The following is an 18,106-nucleotide window of genomic DNA, read 5'->3' on the forward strand; positions in this document are numbered from 1 at the left end:
GAAATAAAATGTAGAAAGGTACAGACCTCGATAATGGCCTCATTAACAGGGGCTATTCACTGTGTCAAACCCAGACACCAGTTCTTGTCCCCAGATCTACTGTGGCAGCACCTTTGGGGAATATTCCATTTCTGAATTTCCTAAATGTATCCCCTTTGCCTCTGCGACTCTATGAAACGAGACTTTTGTCAAGCTACCTAATACGAGGGCTGAGGAAATGCTATGTTCCGTTATAGTCTGAAGCAGTTGGTGGCCAAACTGGTGAGGACATTTTTAAACCTCTCTGTATTTGCCCTATTAGGAGATGCAGGGGAATTCAGTCTTTGATCTTTTGCATGCAAATCCTGTGGTCTCCCACTAAACCACAGCCTTTGCACATTAGATGAAAAACAGACTTGAGGTTTGACAGAAACTCGCTGAGACCAGGAAACAATAGTAGCTGAGCTCCCACTGTTGACATACGCAGAAGCTAAGAAATGAAACTTAAAGGCGGTGGGGAGGTCTGATCACAGCTGTCACTCACACAACCCAGCGGCGGGGTGTGTATCATCAAGTCCCAACAATTGAAGGCCAGTGGATTAGGGGGCAGAGATCATATAATAGTTCTCAGTGTCAAGTCACATTTCGTGAAAGAATCAGTTGCCATAACTTGGCTTAGGATGAATCTTCTGAAATCCATTTTGGATGCAGCGTGGCATGATAACTTGGGGGGGGGGGGAAAGGTCCAAGTTTTGCCAGTGAGATTTACCATTCTTTTCTCCTTCCTCAGGAGGAAGTCACATTATTCTCAGTCAGGGCTTATTCCCTAGAAAGCATACACACAACTGGTCATATTTAGGAATGACAGTTCAATCCAATATTCAGAAGTAAGCCCCATTGACTTCAATGGCACAGCCAGGTAAGGTATAATGGATGTCAGCCTCACTGAATTCAGTGGGCACTTCCCTCTGTTTAAAACACACATATAGGATCAGGATCAGGGCTGGATTTAGGTTTGATGAGGCCCTAAGCTACTGAAGGTAATGGGGCCCTTTATATGTGATATTTTATGGAGCAGGCTGGCATGCGGGGCCCATTACTTACATCATAGGAACCTACACAACACCAAACACTGTTGCTGTATGTAGGTTTTATTTTATTTGTTTTTTATCTTATATTTTGGAAATGTACATCCATTTTTTTCCTATAATTTTTTTTGGGCCCCCAAGAATGTGGGGCCCTAAGCTATAGCTTGTTTAGCTTATACATAAATCCAGCACTGATCGGGCTCAAACAACACAGGTGCCAGTCACCACCATTATTTGAAATCACCATGATTAAAAATCATCGCCGGGCGGCGTCTAGATAAAAGGCAGTCTGCAGCGGCCTAGCATTAAACTAAAAACAAGTATCTGCTCACCCCTCCATGCAGGCATTTAAAAAAACACTGTACCAGACCCTACCGTGTTTCTCATATTATAAGACATGTCTTATATTTATTTTTTCCTCAAAAAACCCCACTATGGCTTATTTTCAAGGGATGTCTTATTTTTTTCCTCCTCCTCCTCCTCCTGCCACGGCCGGCATTGCTGCTGCGCCTATCACTATGTCTTATTTTCGGGGTATGGCTTATATTCCTTGAATGCTTAAAATCTTGCTATGGCTTATTTTATGGGTATGTCTTAAAATATGAGAAACAGGGTACTTAGCTTTTGCAAATGTGCGTGCAGTTTTATTGCTGGTCCTAATGGAGAAAATTGTGTGGCGGGGGTGCGGAAGAGGAGTAAATTTGCAGGGTTATCCCTTCTCTCAAATTTGTAGCCCCCCATCCCTCTTTAAGCATTGAAAATGCAGGCGCGCGACTAATGTGTGGTCCAGTGCCGCATTTACGCATAAGCTTAACAAATTATAGCTTAGGGCCCCACTCTCAAAAATTAAAGGAAAAAAACAAGATGTACATTTCCAAAATATAAGATAAAAAATAAAATAAAACCTACATACAGCAACAGTGTTTGGTGTTGTGTTGGCTCCTATGATGTAAGCAATGGGCCCCACCTGCTAGCCTGCTCCTTATAATATTACTGCTCTGCTCCTATTAGGTCCCTCAATTACCATATAGCATATATTCAACACAAAAAGCAGCGACAATTTGTTGTTGACAAAGGACAGCTGGGCATATAAAGGGCCCCATTACCTTCAGTAGCTTAGGGCTTCATCAAACCTAAGGCCGGCCCTGGCGTGGTCCCTTTCCAGCAGGCTGCTCGAGGCGGGTGGGGGCGGAGCTGCTCCGGAGCCGCGCTTAAGTTTCACTTTCCAAGCTGTTCTCTCAAAAGGGGAAATCAAAACTCATCTCGGCTGCTCCGCTCTGCCCTCTAGCCGAGACGCGGCGCGCTCATAAAGGAAGCTTGGCTCGTGGAAAGCGAAGTGAAGCGGGGCACCCAGGACATCCGAGCGGCTGGCGGTCGAGGCGCAGTAAGTCCCAATTCTTCTCGGACTCGAAACGTTGTATACTGTATCCCGTTTGCTTGCTTTTCTTTAATTTTTTTTTAAAAAATATTTCAGCTCTTCGGAGAGGGTCGGTGCTCCACTTGCTTTGGGAAAATAGCGCTGTTTGCGCGAGACTCTTAGTCTCAGGGTCGTGGGTTCGAGTTCTGTGTTGCATGCAGGGTGGGTGGACTAGATGAGCCAATTCTGTGATTCTAGGAAGAATCCTTAATTTCATTATACCGGAATGCCTCTTAGCGATCCCCAGACTTATTAGCAGGTTGACAAAAACTACTTGTTGAGAAACAAAATAATAGGAAATGTTCCCGTGCTGCGTTTTACTCAGAAATGAGCCCCACACAGGGTTCATTGGGGATCAGTCCAAAAATAAAGGGTGCAGGGTTAACTGAGCGACATGGATAAGGAATCATATTCTGCCTCCCTTTGTAACTCAGAAACTGGCGTGCTCCTATAGCAGATAAAAATTGGTCGATCCTATTTAAAAGTGCATCATCAGGTGGAGCGGAGAGAATCTCTTGCTGAAGTCCTGCTGAAGTCAGGGTTCACCTAGTGCCTGCAGATGTCTCTGACTTCAATTCTTCCAAGCCCCTAGCAAAGATTTAGACCCTGGTCTGAATACTCATGTTGCCCCTACAATGCCACCACTTTAGACCGCAGGATTTATAACTTCACTTCTGAACCACACCATTAACATTTATCTTCTTCCTGATAAATTAGATCAAAAAACCCCAATTTGCCAGCCAACCCTGTGATTAGGGAAAAAAAGAAATAAATACTCTGAGCATGTGCAGGTTTTCATTTTAAACTCACGTACATCATAGCACCATCGTGAACTTCAGGAATAAAATGGCGTTTTCTGCTGCTGCCCTGGTGCTAAACACATTTGCATGGGAGTAAACACCATTTTGCTGTAGGAAAGGATAATATATGTTTAAAGTGAAAAAGAATAAAATGTACCTGCCTGGCCAACTGCTCCAGGTATATGACATTGAAGAGAATAAAAATAAGAAAGGAGATATGCACAGTGACCAGCAAGTCCTCCTCCTCCTCCTGGAAAAAACAGCAGCAGCAGCAAGACATGAGATAAAATGAGGTGCTTATTTTGAGGGTAAAGTGATTTGCATGTTGTCTACTCATGTTGCATTATAGTACGTTTGATGGGTCAGAGAGCTGGACGTCCAAAGCCAAAGAGGACATTCAAGCTGGAGGAATATCAGACGATGACGGCTGAGACAGATGAGGAGAGCTCTACAGAGGAAGCTTTGGAGACATGCAGCCAGAAGTTCCAAGAGATATGTGGCCTGGCAGACTTAAGAAATGGTACTTTTTATTTTTTTCTTGCATTTTCATTTCGTAGGGGTGGGGAACCTTAGGCCTGAGGACCAACCGTGGCCCTTTGGGACTCTCTGTATGGCCCTTGGCACCCCCCCAGGCCCCACCCTCTCCCAAGCCACGCACCAGTCCCCAGGCCATACCCGTCACCAACCCTGCTTCATACCCTCCTCAAATGTTTTTGCCTGGCTGAAATGTGTTCTTGAACTCTGATAATACTACTTGCTTGTCGAGTGGAAGGTAAAGAGCAGGATGTGAGTGTGTGTAGAAATTACCTTAGAGTGCAACTGTACATTTATCTTGCTTGTCTTTGGCGATCTCTCGTAGCCAAGTAAGATTGTCTTCCATGAACATTGCCTTCTCAACAGTGAGTCCATAAGTGACTGTGGAGGCCAATTCTAGATCCACACATCCTTCCACAGTGGGGACATAGGTTTCTGGGAGGGAGTTGACCACGGTGAGGGTTTGCCAAGCATGCCTTCCTCTTAGCACGTTTCTCCCTTTCATCCTGAGTTTTCAAAGTGTTTTCAAAGCCCATGACTCCTTTGGTAAAGGCTGTTCTCCAATTGGAGCACTCACTAGCCAGTGTTTCTCAGTTGTCGGTGTTTATACTACATTTTTTAAGATTTCCCTTTGAGAGAGTCTTTAAACCTCTTTTGTTGGCCCACCCGCCTTACGGAGAATATTCTCACCTCGCAATACTAGTTTTCGCTTGTGCATTGTTTTGAAAACGGTGAACCTTTAACGGTGAACTTCATCAAATTTATCCCCCCACTCCAAGTTTAATGTATAGCCTTAGATTCTATGCCTATTTACACTTAGGTAAGTCCGCTCCCCCCCCAACATGAAACCTAATCCAAAGAAAGTGTTCAGAGAATTGCAACCATAAGTCAGAAGTGCATCATTCTCCCTGCCCTTAACCAAAGCTGCATGCCTGGGTGCTGTCTCTTGCTTCCAGGAGCTGTTGGCCTGTACAATATTGGACTAAGCTGCTGCCTCAACTCCTTGCTTCAGGTCTTCTTCATGAACAGACACTTCACTATGATACTGCGGAGGTGAGTGAGGATTCCCCCACCATCCGGTGCAGTGCTTTGGATCCAAATCTCTTTCTCCAGGGTGTGTGTGTGTGTGTGTGTGTGTGTGTGTGTGCTTAATTTGGGTTGCCATATTTCAAGGAGTAAAAATCTGCACAAAAAAAGCCGTTGAGCTTTTTTGGCGATCACCGGAACCAGAGCTGCCCGTGTGCACAAGATGGTAATAATAAGTAAAATAAATAAATAAATTGAAGATTAAAAACCAAACCTCCCCAAACTTGGGACAATTGCTATAACTTGTAAAAATGCACATAGGCCTCCCACAAGGGGAAATGTCTGGGAATTCCCGAACGTATGGCAACCCTAGCTTATTTTAAAAAATGGAGCATTTTTTCAACCCTCCAAGGGCAGTGGTTTGGATTCAAATCACAGTGCTTTTTTTAAAAAAAGCAAGTGATTTTAAAATCAAAATGTGTATACTCCTACTTAGGAGTAACTGAACCCAGGTACAGACAACTTGTACACAGGTACTAGATAGCATGTAAAGGCCCTTTAGACCAAAAGAAGAGCCCTGCGGGATAAGACCCTTCTAGTCTGCTTTCCTGTTCTCCCAGTGACCAGTTGGATACCTATGGGAATCCCGCAAGCAGAACCTGATTGGAACAGCCCTCTCCGCACTTTTGATTCCCAGTAACTGCAAGTAGATAAATAGGTACCACTACAGTGGGAAGGTAAACGGCGTTTCCGTGTGCTGCTCTGGTTCGCCTTGCTGGCCACATGACCTGGAAGCTGTACGCCAGCTCCCTCGGCCAATAATGTGAGATGAGCGCTGCAACCCCAGAGTCGGTCACGACTGGACCCAATGGTCAGGGGTCCCTTTACCTTTTTAACTGGCTTTCAGAGGCATACCACCTCTAACAGTTGAAGGAGAACAAGCCATCATGGGTACTAGTTACTGACTGACTTGCCCCCCATGATTTTTTTCTTATCTGCTTTTAAATCCATGCAGGTTGCCATAGCTACATCTTGCAGATGCAAATTCCATCATTTATGGAGTGTGGAAAGCCAACCGTAGCTAACAACAGCGATTACTAATTGAAACCTTTGCTAGGTTCCTGCTTAAACTTCCGTTTAACGAATGCATTTGCAAGTCATAAAATGTGCGATTACACTTAGTTCTGTTTTTTTAAAAAATCCCGTTGCACGGTGATTTTCTTCAAGGAAGTATGGTTAAGATTGCAGCCTTAAAGCACGAGGCCCCGTGTTTTCTGACTGTAAAGTGCAGTGATAGCTTTCCTTCTTTCTGTTGCCAGGATCAAAGTGCCGTTTGAAGCTGCAGAGCAGAAAGCAAGCGTCCCTTACCAAATGCTCTTGCTTCTGGAGCAGATGCAACGGAGCAAGAGAAAATCTGTGCATCCCTTGGATCTTGCCCGCTGCCTCTCAATGCACAATGTGAAATGTAAGGAGCAAGTGGAGTCTTTATGTTCCCATAGGGAGGTGTCATTTGGAGGGTGGGGGTTGCTTATAGTTAATAACTGCCCTCCCCCTATAGAACGCATGCAGAGGTGTTTTGATAAACGACTTCAGAAACGTTAGTCAGGCTGTGTTTGTTGATTGATGGGGCAAGAATGGAAGGTTGGCTGCTTAAAAAAAAGTAGAGCATTGGAATCTGGAAGAAGTGGGCGAAAATATATGAATTCGGGAAAGGCACAAACAAGCTGCATTAACCAGCAGTTGTGCTAAATTTTGCTTGCACCTCTTCCTTTTTGTCTAGTGCTTGTTCTGTATGATGCTTCTCAACTCTTCTTGATCCTCTGGAACCTAATTAAGGACCAAATCACAAAAGTGGATCTGGTAAGAGTCCGGATTTTGCAAAGGAAAGCATGTTACTTCCGTGTTGTATGCAGACACAGTGAGTTACCTGCAGAGGCCCTCGAAGTACAGCCAAGAATACTTTTGTTCCTTGTTGAAAAAGCAGAACTTATGATGCAGGCTTATGTTCGGAGCCCTGCCAGAGAGTTCGGTACCGGAGCGGTACCTATTTATCTACTTGCACTTGACATGCTTTCGAACTGCTAGGTTGTCAGGAGCAGGGACCGAACAACGGGAGCTCACCCCGTCGTAGGGATTCAAACTGCTGACCTTCTGATTGGGATCAGCTCCCCTGGATCTCTCCCCACCATGACTACTATTTAAGAAAGCATGCAATTGAAATCACACTACTGTATTATTCTAACTTGTAATATTGCTCTGCGTTGTGCCCTTTTAATTTGCAGAGTTCCCATCACACACAAAATACAAAATCCAGAAGCACGTAATGAAGACTTTGATAGCATAAACTTAAAATATACGGAGTACACAACTCTCTCCAGGATCCTTTAATCTGATTCACCTCCCCCTGTCCTGCTCTCCATTTAAAGTACACTGTGATCTCATATTCTGTTTATTAACTTTATAAACGGCTTTTTCATTAAAAAATGGTGTATTTAATTAAAAAATAAAACTAATCCAACCATTTTTTTAAGGGGGAGGGAACATAGATAAGAAAGCAGGATAGCCGCGTTTTTGGATGGTTTTAAAAGAAGATTAGACAAATGTCTGGGTTAGATCTGCTGAATAGAGGATTCTGTAGTGAGGCAGATAGTTGGGCTTGGTGGTGGCTTTCTGCTTGTTTTCACTCTAATGGGAACCAGTTTGAGGCCTGTTAGTGGCATCCTGCAAAGAGCAGCGCTTGTTGACTACACAGAGCACATTATTTATTCGCTTCTGATTTTCTCCTTCCGTCTCTTTAAGGTTGAAAGCCTGGCTCTCCTGCACACCATCCAGCTGCAGCAGAACCTAGTGTGTCAAAAGTGCTCAGCTGAAATGAGGAAGGATGGGAACTTGCTGATGTTTCCACTCCCAATGTTTGATTCTGATTCTCACCCAGTCAGGACATTGGTATGTGAACAGGGTCTCCACTGTACTGTGATCCATCCTATTTATGCAAATGGGTCAGAACTGGGTTTCCAGTGTAGTGCTCCCTCCTGTCCTGTAGAGGGTGTGCTCATATTGAAAGCTTAATACGGTATCAACACAGTGTTTCTGCTGGGGAAGGGCCCCAGAAATGGAATTTGGGGCAGAGGGAGGCCAAACAAACAAACAAAACTCCAGAAAGATTGGTTGGGGAGGAAGGGGAAGACTCTTGCTGTACTCAAAACTCGTTGATAAATGGTTTCAGATAATTTTCTAGGGCTCCGCAACCAACTGCACCACCTTGCTTGCTGTGCCTGGGGAGCAGAGCTTTTCTGTAGAGGGGTGGAGAGAGCGAGAGGCTGAGAGTGGAGGGGCTGATCCCCAAACTCCTAGAAAAGTGCTTCTAGTTCTTCAACATGTCCAACCTTTGGGGGGGGGGAAACAACTTCTGGGGCTGTCAGTGTCTCTCTATTTCAGTATGTGAAAGGGACTCTGCGGGAAATGGAGGCCATTGCCCATACAATCTCTCTGTCAGGCATCACACTGCCATTACTGCGGTCATGGCTTCAAAGTGATGCTCAGCTGTGTCAGGTGTGTGCAGGTGGACAGGTGGGCCAAAGCAGTAGCCAACAGGGCAAAGTAAGAGGCAATGGTGATGGTGATATAATATTAAATTTACATACCACTCTTCACCTGAAGATCTCAGGGCAGACAGAACTTTGCAAATATGGCCTGGCATATGGGTTATGGTGGGTACTTACCTTGTCTGAAGGTAGACTCTGAGACACAGTAATCCATATCTGAAATCAGGCCAAAGCCTAAATGGAAGGATTAGCAGAAAACCCCATGGATGCTTCTCCAGACTCCTTGGATGCAAGTGTAACAACTTTATAAAAAACCTATGGCTCCTACTGGGTTGAAGACCTGTGTATTTTCCAGAAATACACACAGCGTGCAATGGTGACGGAAGGTAGGGATTTGGTAGAGACACCTTGTTATGACACCAGGAGCAGGGGGGCTGTCAGATAAAGGCAACTTGTAGCCCTCCAGATTCTTCTGGATTCTCACTCGCATCAGTTCCAGCCAGCAGGAATTCCTCTGGACATGAGGGACTAATCTCTGCTCTTTTCAATCCTTCTAGGCAGATTCATTGCGTTGTTTCTTTGCACCGGAACAGCTGGTGGATGAAAATGCATGCCACTGCGAACAGTGTGGCTTGAAAACGCCTCATCTAAGGGTAATGTTGCCTTTGAACGTTAATTGGCAATTCAATCCTTGGAGCTTCATGTTGTTTCCATGATGGATGAGGATAATTTGTTCATAGAAGAATCATGGGCTCTGCCTTTTGGCCATTATTGGCAGGGCATTTTCTTTGAATACAGAAGGTTCCAGATTCAATTTCTGGCATCTCTAGGTAGGGCTGAAATTCTGGAGAGCTGCTGCCCATCAGGGTAGATGAGACTTGGCTAGATGGAACAAGATTGAATCTGGAACCTTCTGTATTCAAAGAAAGTGCCCTGCCAGTAATGTGCCAGTAATGTTTCTAATGTTAGAAAGCTATATTAAAGTAATCAAGATAAGATAAAGCAGGATAAGATAAAAAATTTTTAAAAAGCGATGTTCAAAAAACAGGAAGTCATTTTTTTTACTTTTTCTTTTTGTGTTCTTTTTCTTTTTGTATTTTTGGTATATTTGTACCTTATTCTTTCTTTGTATTTTATTTTCTTTGTAATTTTGTATTTTTAGCTTCCCTTTGCATTTCTTCCTTTTGTATTATTTCTGGATTTGTTTTGTAACTTTTCAAGTATGCAAATAAAGATTTATATATAAAAAAGAAAAGAGTGCCCTGCCAATAATGGCCAAAAGGCAGACCCCCATGATGGAGCTAGATGGAGCAATAGCCTGGTAAGGCAGCTTCATGTGTTTCTAAGGTATTTACACCCCAATTCCTTAATGTTGAAAAATTCACAAGGCGGTTCCCACCCTGTATGAAGTGGTTGAGGTGACTAGTTGCAATTTGCTAAACGCAGCATTTGGATCTAGATTTTCAGAAGGGTGAAAAGGGTGTGATCTCCCTGTATCAGTAGTCCCTCTGTTCCTGCTTTGCAACTATTTTTATGGTGACCTTTGTTTTCCAGTCTTTGTCTTTCATTGTTGGTGTGCATCGGTTTTGCAGGGCATGAGAGTTACACGTCTGCCACAGACATTGATGCTGCACCTAAAGCGTTTCTGCTGCAAAGAAGGCAGCCAGACCCGGAAGATCAGCCATCCCTTAGCCTTCCCACAGAGCCTAAATTTCAGTGAGATCCTGACGCCAGAACAGTACGACAGGGATGTACAGGAGGTGGGACACTTACCTGCATCATCATTCACTTTGGACTTTGAAGGCATAATGAAATGGCCCAAAGCAGATGTGGAGAACTTCTGGCTCTTCTAACATTGATGAACTGCAATTCCCATCAGGAAGCATGGTCAATGGCCTGGGATGAGGGGGCTTATAGTTCAGCAATATCTGGAGGACCACAGGTTCCCAACCTATGGGCTAAAGCAGGAGGGTCAACCAAGTGCTTCCACCACATTCTGGGATAACTTATTCAAGAACTGCAGAGCAATGTTAGTCTCAAGAGTGGAAATTTGCATTTTGCCCACCCTTGTTTTCTGTGGACGCTGTTCTAGATGCCCTCAATATTGTGAAGCAGGAATTAACAGGTCCCAGAAAGGGATATCATTTCAACTTCAAGGTTGCTATACTGTTTGTTCTGCAACAGTATTTGAGGAAGACACTGTTGTCTCCTATCCCCCCCACCCCACAGCGGAAATTCCCCTCTTTAAGAGGTATGTTCAAGGAAGACATAAGGATGAAGCACTTTGGTCAGTAGGGAGTCAGAGAAGCACGATGGTCTATTCTCTAAAAAAGGGGGGGAATAGGTAGTGCTTTTTCTGGGGGTACTCAAGGCTCTGCAGTACTGGCACCTCCCCCAAAATGTTAAAAGTGTGGCGCTTACTGTAACAACTTCATGGTGAGTACCATATTTTAAAAAAGCACCGGGAATAGGGAATCAAGTGCTATGCAACTTAAACAATGGAAAACGGAAAACATTTCTTTATATTTGAAATGGAGATTAAGCCTGCCGAAAATGTTGTTTTGGGTATATTGGACCCCAAAATATTTATTTGATTTACATTTCTTCCAAGGAGCTCAATGTGTCATTCATGGTTTCCCCCTCCCCATTTTACAATTCTATGACTCTATGACTTTATCCTCAAAACCAGGCACCCCCAAACTTCGACCCTCCAGATGTTTTGGACTACGATTCCCATCTTCCCCGACCACTGGTCCTGTTAGCTAGGGATCATGGGAGTTGTAGGCCAAAAACATCTGGAGGGCCGAGGTTGAGGAAGCCTGCTCAAAACAATCCACGAGGTAGGGTAGGCTAAGAGACAGTGACCAGTCCAAGGTCACCCAATGAGCTTCATGTCTGAGTAGGGTCTTGAGCCCTGGTCTCCAGGTCCTAGTCCAACACTCTAACCATGGCACTACACTGGATCTCTATATAAGAAAGGCACTGTCTAATACAGAAAGATACTGGAGATGTAATGCTGGACATATGAGGCATATGATGTGGTCCTGTCCAGTGATAGTAATTCCCTGTTTTGTGTCTCTCCTGTCTTCCATTGAAAATATCTCTCTGTGACTCTTTCCAGGATGGTGGCTTGTATGATCTGTTTGCGGTTGTTGCACACTCGGGATCGGCTAACTTTGGTCATTACTCTGCATACATTTGGAGCCTCACGGAAAGCAGGTGGTATTGCTTCAACGACTCGAGCGTTTGTCAGGTGAGGAAGGCAGCCTATATGTGGCATTGTGCCTGCTTCCCTTCCACCGCTCCTGGCAAAATCAGGGTCTAAGATCCAACCACAATGTGTGTCAGCGCATTGAAAAAGGTTGCAAGCCATGCTGGGCGATGGTCCAAATCTAGACCTAATTGTGCACAAACAAGGAATGAGCATTTGAAGGGATGTCAGAATGCACTTCCCATTCAAAGCCATGTAGCGCTACAGATAGGCTGTGTGGATGCACCTCTGATTTATGCTAGTGGTTCCTGATCCAGCTAGGGCCAGTTGTGAATAACAGTGCAGTCCTATACATGTCTACTCAGAAGAAGGTCCCATTGAGTTATGGGACTGGAGTCTTGGGCAATTTTATAGATTACCATGGGTGAATTTTGGCTTGAGTCTGAAGCAGCCCTAATTAAAAGATCACCAAGTCCAGTAGCAGCGAAAGTTACATAGAATCATAGATTTGTGGAGTTGGAAAGGATCCCAAGGGTCATCTAGTCCAACCCCCAGCAATACAGGAATCTCAGCTAAAGCATCCATGACAGATGGCCACCCAACATCTTTGGGTAATATTACTTGCTAATCTGTTCACGCTTATTGATAAAACAGGAATAGTCCCGAACTCTTGGCTGACCTCCATAATATTTCCAATACATAAAAAAGGTGACTCTGAGCAGCCATGTAATTATCGACCTATTAGTTTATTATCTACCATATGTAAACTCTACTCAAAACATCTAGAGAGATACTTATTAGATTGGATGAAAAAGAAAAGGATTATTGGTCCTGAACAGATTGGCTTTACAAAACACAAATCAACAATAGACCACTGTCTACTATTGGCATCCCTAGCTGAAAAATACACGAAATCGGATAGGGGGAAGCTGTATGTGGCCTTCATCGATTTAAAGTGCGCTTTCGATTCAATACCTAGAGGACTATTATGGGATAAATTGAAAACTACTGGGATGGAAACCCGCTTACTCTGTCTAATTAAAAAACTACATACTAACACTAAAGGTCAGGTGAAGTTTTCCCTTGATGGTCATTTATCTACCAGCTTCACAATCACTAAAGGGGTTAAACAAGGTTGTATACTTGCCCCACACTTGTTCAACCTATTCTTAAATGATATGAAACTACATTTATCTGCTGTAAATGGCCATCCTCCCAGACTAGATACCAAAGCAATCCCTACCCTCTTGTACGCAGATGATACTGCTCTCCTCTCCTATTCCAGAGTTGGGCTACAAAGATATCTAAGAGCATTCTCCAATTATTGTGAAGTAAATCACCTAGCAATTAATTACTCCAAGTCAAAGATCCTTGTTTTCTCTAAAAGTTGGTGTCCACTCAACTGGTCGATTGGAACCCAAAAAATGGAGCAAGTTAAATGCTATAAATACTTGGGTGTCACCTTTCACTATAACTTAAAATGGGCGACTCATCGCAATAGAACAATTAATTTAGCAAGATGCTCGGTTGCACAAATCAAGCGTTTTCACTTTCTTGGTGGGAATCAATTTGTACCTGCAGCAATTAGTGCCTATAAGGCAAAATCTGCCTCCCAGCTTCTATACGGGATCCCCTTATGGATATCCAGCTTTAACAACAAAGTAGAAGGAGTCCAATCATCCTTCTTTCGGCAAATTCTTGGATTACCAAAATGTGTGCCATACCTGGCTATCTGTGCAGAATTGGGCCAACACCTTCTTGAGACAAGAGGTTGGATTATTACTCTTAAATATTGGCTAAAAATTCATTTTAACACCGATCCAGATAGCCTGATATCTTATCTTCTGAAAGACAGCCAAAGCTTTATATGGTTTTCTAATATTTCCAACAAACTGAGGCAACTAGGCCTTCCAGTGGACTCCCTCCTGACATATGAGGACTCATATATCTTTACTCTTATTAAGCAGAGACTGCTTGATATCGAATTCCAGAAACTTCATCCTGCCCAACCTCTAGTATGCTCGCCTGCCTTCCTGGGGCTGCCACCGCACCAAGGATTGATACCTAATTATTTGTATGACCTGGTATCTCCTTTTTATCGCAGAGTATTTATGTTGGCCCGCCTAAATGCTTTCCCATCCTCCGTGTTATCCGGAAGACTAAAAGGCATCCCCTACTGGAATAGATTATGCCTTTGTGGCCAGAAAGAGGTAGACTCTATGGCCCACATAATTCTGGACTGTCCCCTTTCCAATTTTTTCGATTTTGGCCCCCCTCTATCCTTTACGAGACCTGGAACCCTCCCCAACAAGGAAACAGTGGTCCAGCTCTTGTTGAGGGATGACTTCCCCGAAATTACCAGAATTATGGCCCACTACTTGTCCAGAATTTATGTAATTAAAATCAATACATCTAGCTGAGGATCCCTTGTGTGCCTTTCCCTCCTCCTGCTCTCCATTATTTCCGTATGATGTAGAGTCACTATTTATACCAATGACCTATATGTGTTGTATGTTTTGTCTTTGTTTTTATATTTTATATATATGCCAATAAAGGTGTTGAAATTGAAATTGAAAATTGGGTAATATTCAGAACAAGATGTGTGTAAACCTCTGCATAGTGGTCTGTGAAAAGATCTTTACTTTAAAAGTGAATTACACATCTGCCTAAAAGGTTAACCCAATATTTTTTCAATTAAAAATGCACACACAGTCATCTATCAGCTGTGTAACCTTATAATAATTCTCTTCATTATGAGAAAAAAGTTTTAGTATTAGGTCTACATTTTATGTGCTTTCGCAATGGATGTGCCTGGGGTTTTGAATCTGTCTCATGTGCTTGCTCCTTGTACTCTGTATTCTGCAGGTATCCTGGGATGATGTCAAATGTACCTATGGAAAAGCATATCTCCGCTGGTAAGGAGGGTCGACTGTTTTTTCTCTTAATCCTACTGGAAGAACTGGGCTGTGTGTTTGTTTGCGTGCTGGAGGATGCAGTGAAATGAGTGTGGCTGGCTGTGTGGAAAACAAAATAAAAACCATTGCATTTTGTTTTGGAATGAGCTGGTTTCAAGATGAGCTGTTTCCACCCTAGGCATTTATTGTTGGGGAGAAATCGGATCAATGGTCCAACTAACTATAGTAGGGCATCTTCTTAATCCTATGCACTCTGTTGGATAGAGATTTGAGGACTAGCTACAGGTTGACCACTGTGCTGTTGGGTTTTGACTTGCTTATTTTCTCCTTCCTGTAGGGGTGAAACAGCCTATCTCCTGGTTTACCTGAAAAGGAATTGTGGGAAGCTCTGATCTGATTGACTCAGGGGAACCAGAGGGAGGTTGCAATTTATGTGTCCAGATTCTCCAAATACCAGATGACTGACTGTCCATCGGATTTGTGCAGGAGAGTATAAGCAATACGTGAACAACTCAAGGCACCAGGAAGGGAGACCTTTTGGAAAGAAAGCTCAGGAACACACACTTTCATCTGCAGTCTGTCTTTAGAAGTTACACAGTGCCTCACTTTCAGACTCTCTGCAGCCGGCTAGTACAGGAGACACGGCCAGTGTTTTAAGTGACTTGAGACTTGTATTTTCACGAGGATACTGAGAATTGTTCTAAGAGAGCCTATACTCCCCCACCGCCACACACACCTCAACACACTTTTCATAAAACTAGTTCCCAGGATTTTCTGCACACTTGAGGCAGGTTATACGCAGCATAGAATTACCCTTCATCTCCCCATCCCAACCTCTCTGTTCTACCTCAGCTGTGACGCTTCTTAGCTGTCCCTTTATAAAGCAGAACCCACAGGAGGGTAGAAAGGATGGCAGATCCTTGCATATCACATGCAATGGGCGTCTGGACCCAAGAAGCACAGAGGTTGCGATCTGCAAAACCAGCTGCATTATTCAGTCTCCTTTGACACTAACATGGAAGCATTTACTTATGGTAGGTGGTGCAATTTTATTGCGGCCATCTCTGTGTTAGATGTTTCTGGGTATGAGTGTCACTAGTAGATGGTGAAACTCATTTTATAAAATGACTTAAGCATTTGTGTTCAGGCACTCTTAAGCACATTTGATTTCAGTGACTTCAAAACAAGCAATATAGCATGAGACCACACAATGTAGTTCTATCTAGCACAGAAACATCTGTTTGGATAATCCTTATTTTCCTAGTATAGATAGGAGTAGCATAGAATCTCAGTTAGCATCTCATGCCTTATTCTATAAGTCAATTGACATGGTTATTTAGTACATATTTTATATAAGCTGCTTGCATGAAAATAAAGCAGCCGTGCTGTTGACAGATTACCTCATTTTCCTTTAAATTAAATTGTCAACTTGGGAAAATGTGCATTTCTTGCTACGCCACAGGAATATTTGCTTTTATTTATTGACTTTTTCTGTGTTTTGCCTTGCCCTGTAAGGTAGCCTAAATAAAAATAGCAATGGGCTGCAATAACAACTCCAGCCTAATACTATTTTTTCCAGGCTATCGGTTAAACTATTTTATATTTATGCTCCCTGTATTATATTTATGCTCACTGGGAATATTTATTAAACAAACATGTGTGCAGTGCTAAATAGGTGCCTATGAAAACAACACCGACAACAAAAATCCTATTTATTCCTCCCCCCACTTCTGCAGATGAAATCAAAGAATCATTCACACAGCTCAGCTAGAGTAGCTCTCATTTGTGCTGAAATGTATTTTTGATACTGTGAACGCTGTGGAACTATGGTGTTTCTGTCAATGTTTTGAAAAATTATAGCAAAGGTTTTGACCTCCTTTGCCTGCTTTGCCTGGTCCTCGGACCCTAGTCAGCACAAAGAGTCCTTGAGAAAAAACAAACTTTGCAGAATGCTGCTTTTATTATAAAAATTCCTCCAACCACGACCAACATCAATCGACACCAGCTACCAACCAACCCACCAAACTAACATTGACCACTCTATATATACAGGTACAATTAGGTGAGAGGTTGCATGAGTCATTGTAGGCTGCTGACTCATGCTGACTTAGTTCTTTTAGCATTAAAGGAACAGCAGCCAATTTTTAGCCGTGACAGGTTCCTTAGAATGGGAGAGAAATAGGAGGTGGTGGTGGTGGTGGGTATGAGTTGTCATTCATCATCTGGTGGCTGATAGTTTGGGTGCTCAGGAAATCTGAAACAAAACCAAAGAGTCTCAACCATCAGGGATATTGCAGGTGCAATATTGATGAGTTACCAGCCATTGCCTCATAAGACCATTTCACACAGTACATAGTAACCACCCCAAGTTTGCCACTGAATGCCCACTCAGGCTGAAAATGGATCCTGCATTCCCAGTTTATGCACATGCAGAGAAAATCAAATGAGACGATCTCTCTACATATGGGTTGCTAGCCCACTACAGCTGCTCTCCTTCCTAGAGGCTTCTAAATACCGCGGGGCACATCCTGGAATTCTCTCAATGGTACTATAACTGGCTTTTGTGGGCAGTTGTGAAACAATGCATAGGGCAGCTAGTTTAATTTCCCACAAGCGGAAATTATGCATTAGCTGAAGGGAGCATAAGATTTTTATTTGTTTTTTGTATGAGATCTATTGGTTGTCAGTTTGTTTCTGGGCAAAAAACAAACACAAAAAAATGGAATTTGCTACCAAGGAGTGTGGTGGAGTCTACTTCTTTGGAGGTCTTTAAGCAGAGGCTTGACAGGCATATGTCAAGAATGCTTTGATGGTGTTTCCTGCTTGGCAGGGGGTTGGACTGGATGGCCTTTGTGGTCTCTTCCAACTCTATGATTCTAAAATTCTGAATAATGGCACATACCTTTAAATCTCTTTACAAATATACTCAGAAACAAAATAGCAAAATATGTGGAGGATCTGTTTTATGTTTTTATATATGTTGGAAACTGCTCAGAATGGTTGGGACAACCCAGTCAGATGAGTGGGGTATAAATAATAATAATAATAATAATTATTAAACAGGGCGTCCCTATTTTCATCAGAGAAATGTTGGAGCGTATGAGGTAAGCAAGGCTAGGACCGTAGTATCAAAATGCCAAACTGGCTCTGGCTTAAAGCACAACTAGGCCCTCCTTTGGTTGCATAATCTAAAGCCCAAATCTTTTCCCCAAAGCATCCTGGGAACTGAGATTTGTTAAAGATGCTGGGAATGGTAGCTTTGTGATGGGCAAACTCCAGTTTCCAGAATTCTTTGGGAGAAGTCATGTGCTTTGAATGTATGGTGTGTACACAGCAGTTGTCTTATTTTGGATAGCAGAAATGACGGGCTAGATAAGGAATGTGGCTAACTCCGTGCGTACAACACTTCCCAAACCAGCAGTAGGAGCATCCTATATGCAGAGTAAATGGGCTTTTCCAAAGGGTTCAGATTCCACAAAACCCATGGCTGTGGGAGACGGTAAACACATGAGTTCAGCAAGGACATTTATAATTTTGTTATAGATTTCCAGAGAATGAAATGCGTATGTATCATATCTGTTGTTGTGAACA

The 18,106-nt window shown here is 43.1% G+C and overlaps 1 protein-coding gene and 1 long non-coding RNA gene across 2 annotated transcripts in view; one reads left to right on the forward strand and one right to left on the reverse strand.

Moving 5' to 3' along the window:
* LOC148684647 (uncharacterized) overlaps positions 1-2,304 on the reverse strand; it is a 31,899-nt gene extending 29,595 nt beyond the window's left edge. Inside the window, exon 1 of the long non-coding RNA XR_015951765.1 lies at positions 2,174-2,304. This is a non-coding gene — a long non-coding RNA (uncharacterized LOC148684647). The remainder of the gene's footprint in view (positions 1-2,173) is intronic.
* Positions 2,305-2,318: 14 nt separating this feature from the next.
* Positions 2,319-16,187, forward strand: USP18 (ubiquitin specific peptidase 18). Its single transcript, XM_035128334.3, has 11 exons — positions 2,319-2,451; positions 3,634-3,804; positions 4,775-4,871; positions 6,164-6,309; positions 6,625-6,704; positions 7,644-7,790; positions 8,947-9,042; positions 9,982-10,149; positions 11,511-11,642; positions 14,466-14,515; positions 14,853-16,187. Exons 2-11 carry the CDS (start codon positions 3,642-3,644, stop codon positions 14,905-14,907), a joined length of 1,134 nt encoding a protein of 377 aa, XP_034984225.3. The 5' UTR covers positions 2,319-2,451; positions 3,634-3,641; the 3' UTR covers positions 14,908-16,187.
* Positions 16,188-18,106: the final 1,919 nt, after the last annotated feature.

This window comes from Zootoca vivipara, chromosome 9 (genome assembly GCF_965207765.1).
Source record: "Zootoca vivipara chromosome 9, rZooViv2.hap1.1, whole genome shotgun sequence".
Taxonomy (NCBI): Eukaryota; Metazoa; Chordata; class Lepidosauria; order Squamata; family Lacertidae; genus Zootoca; species Zootoca vivipara.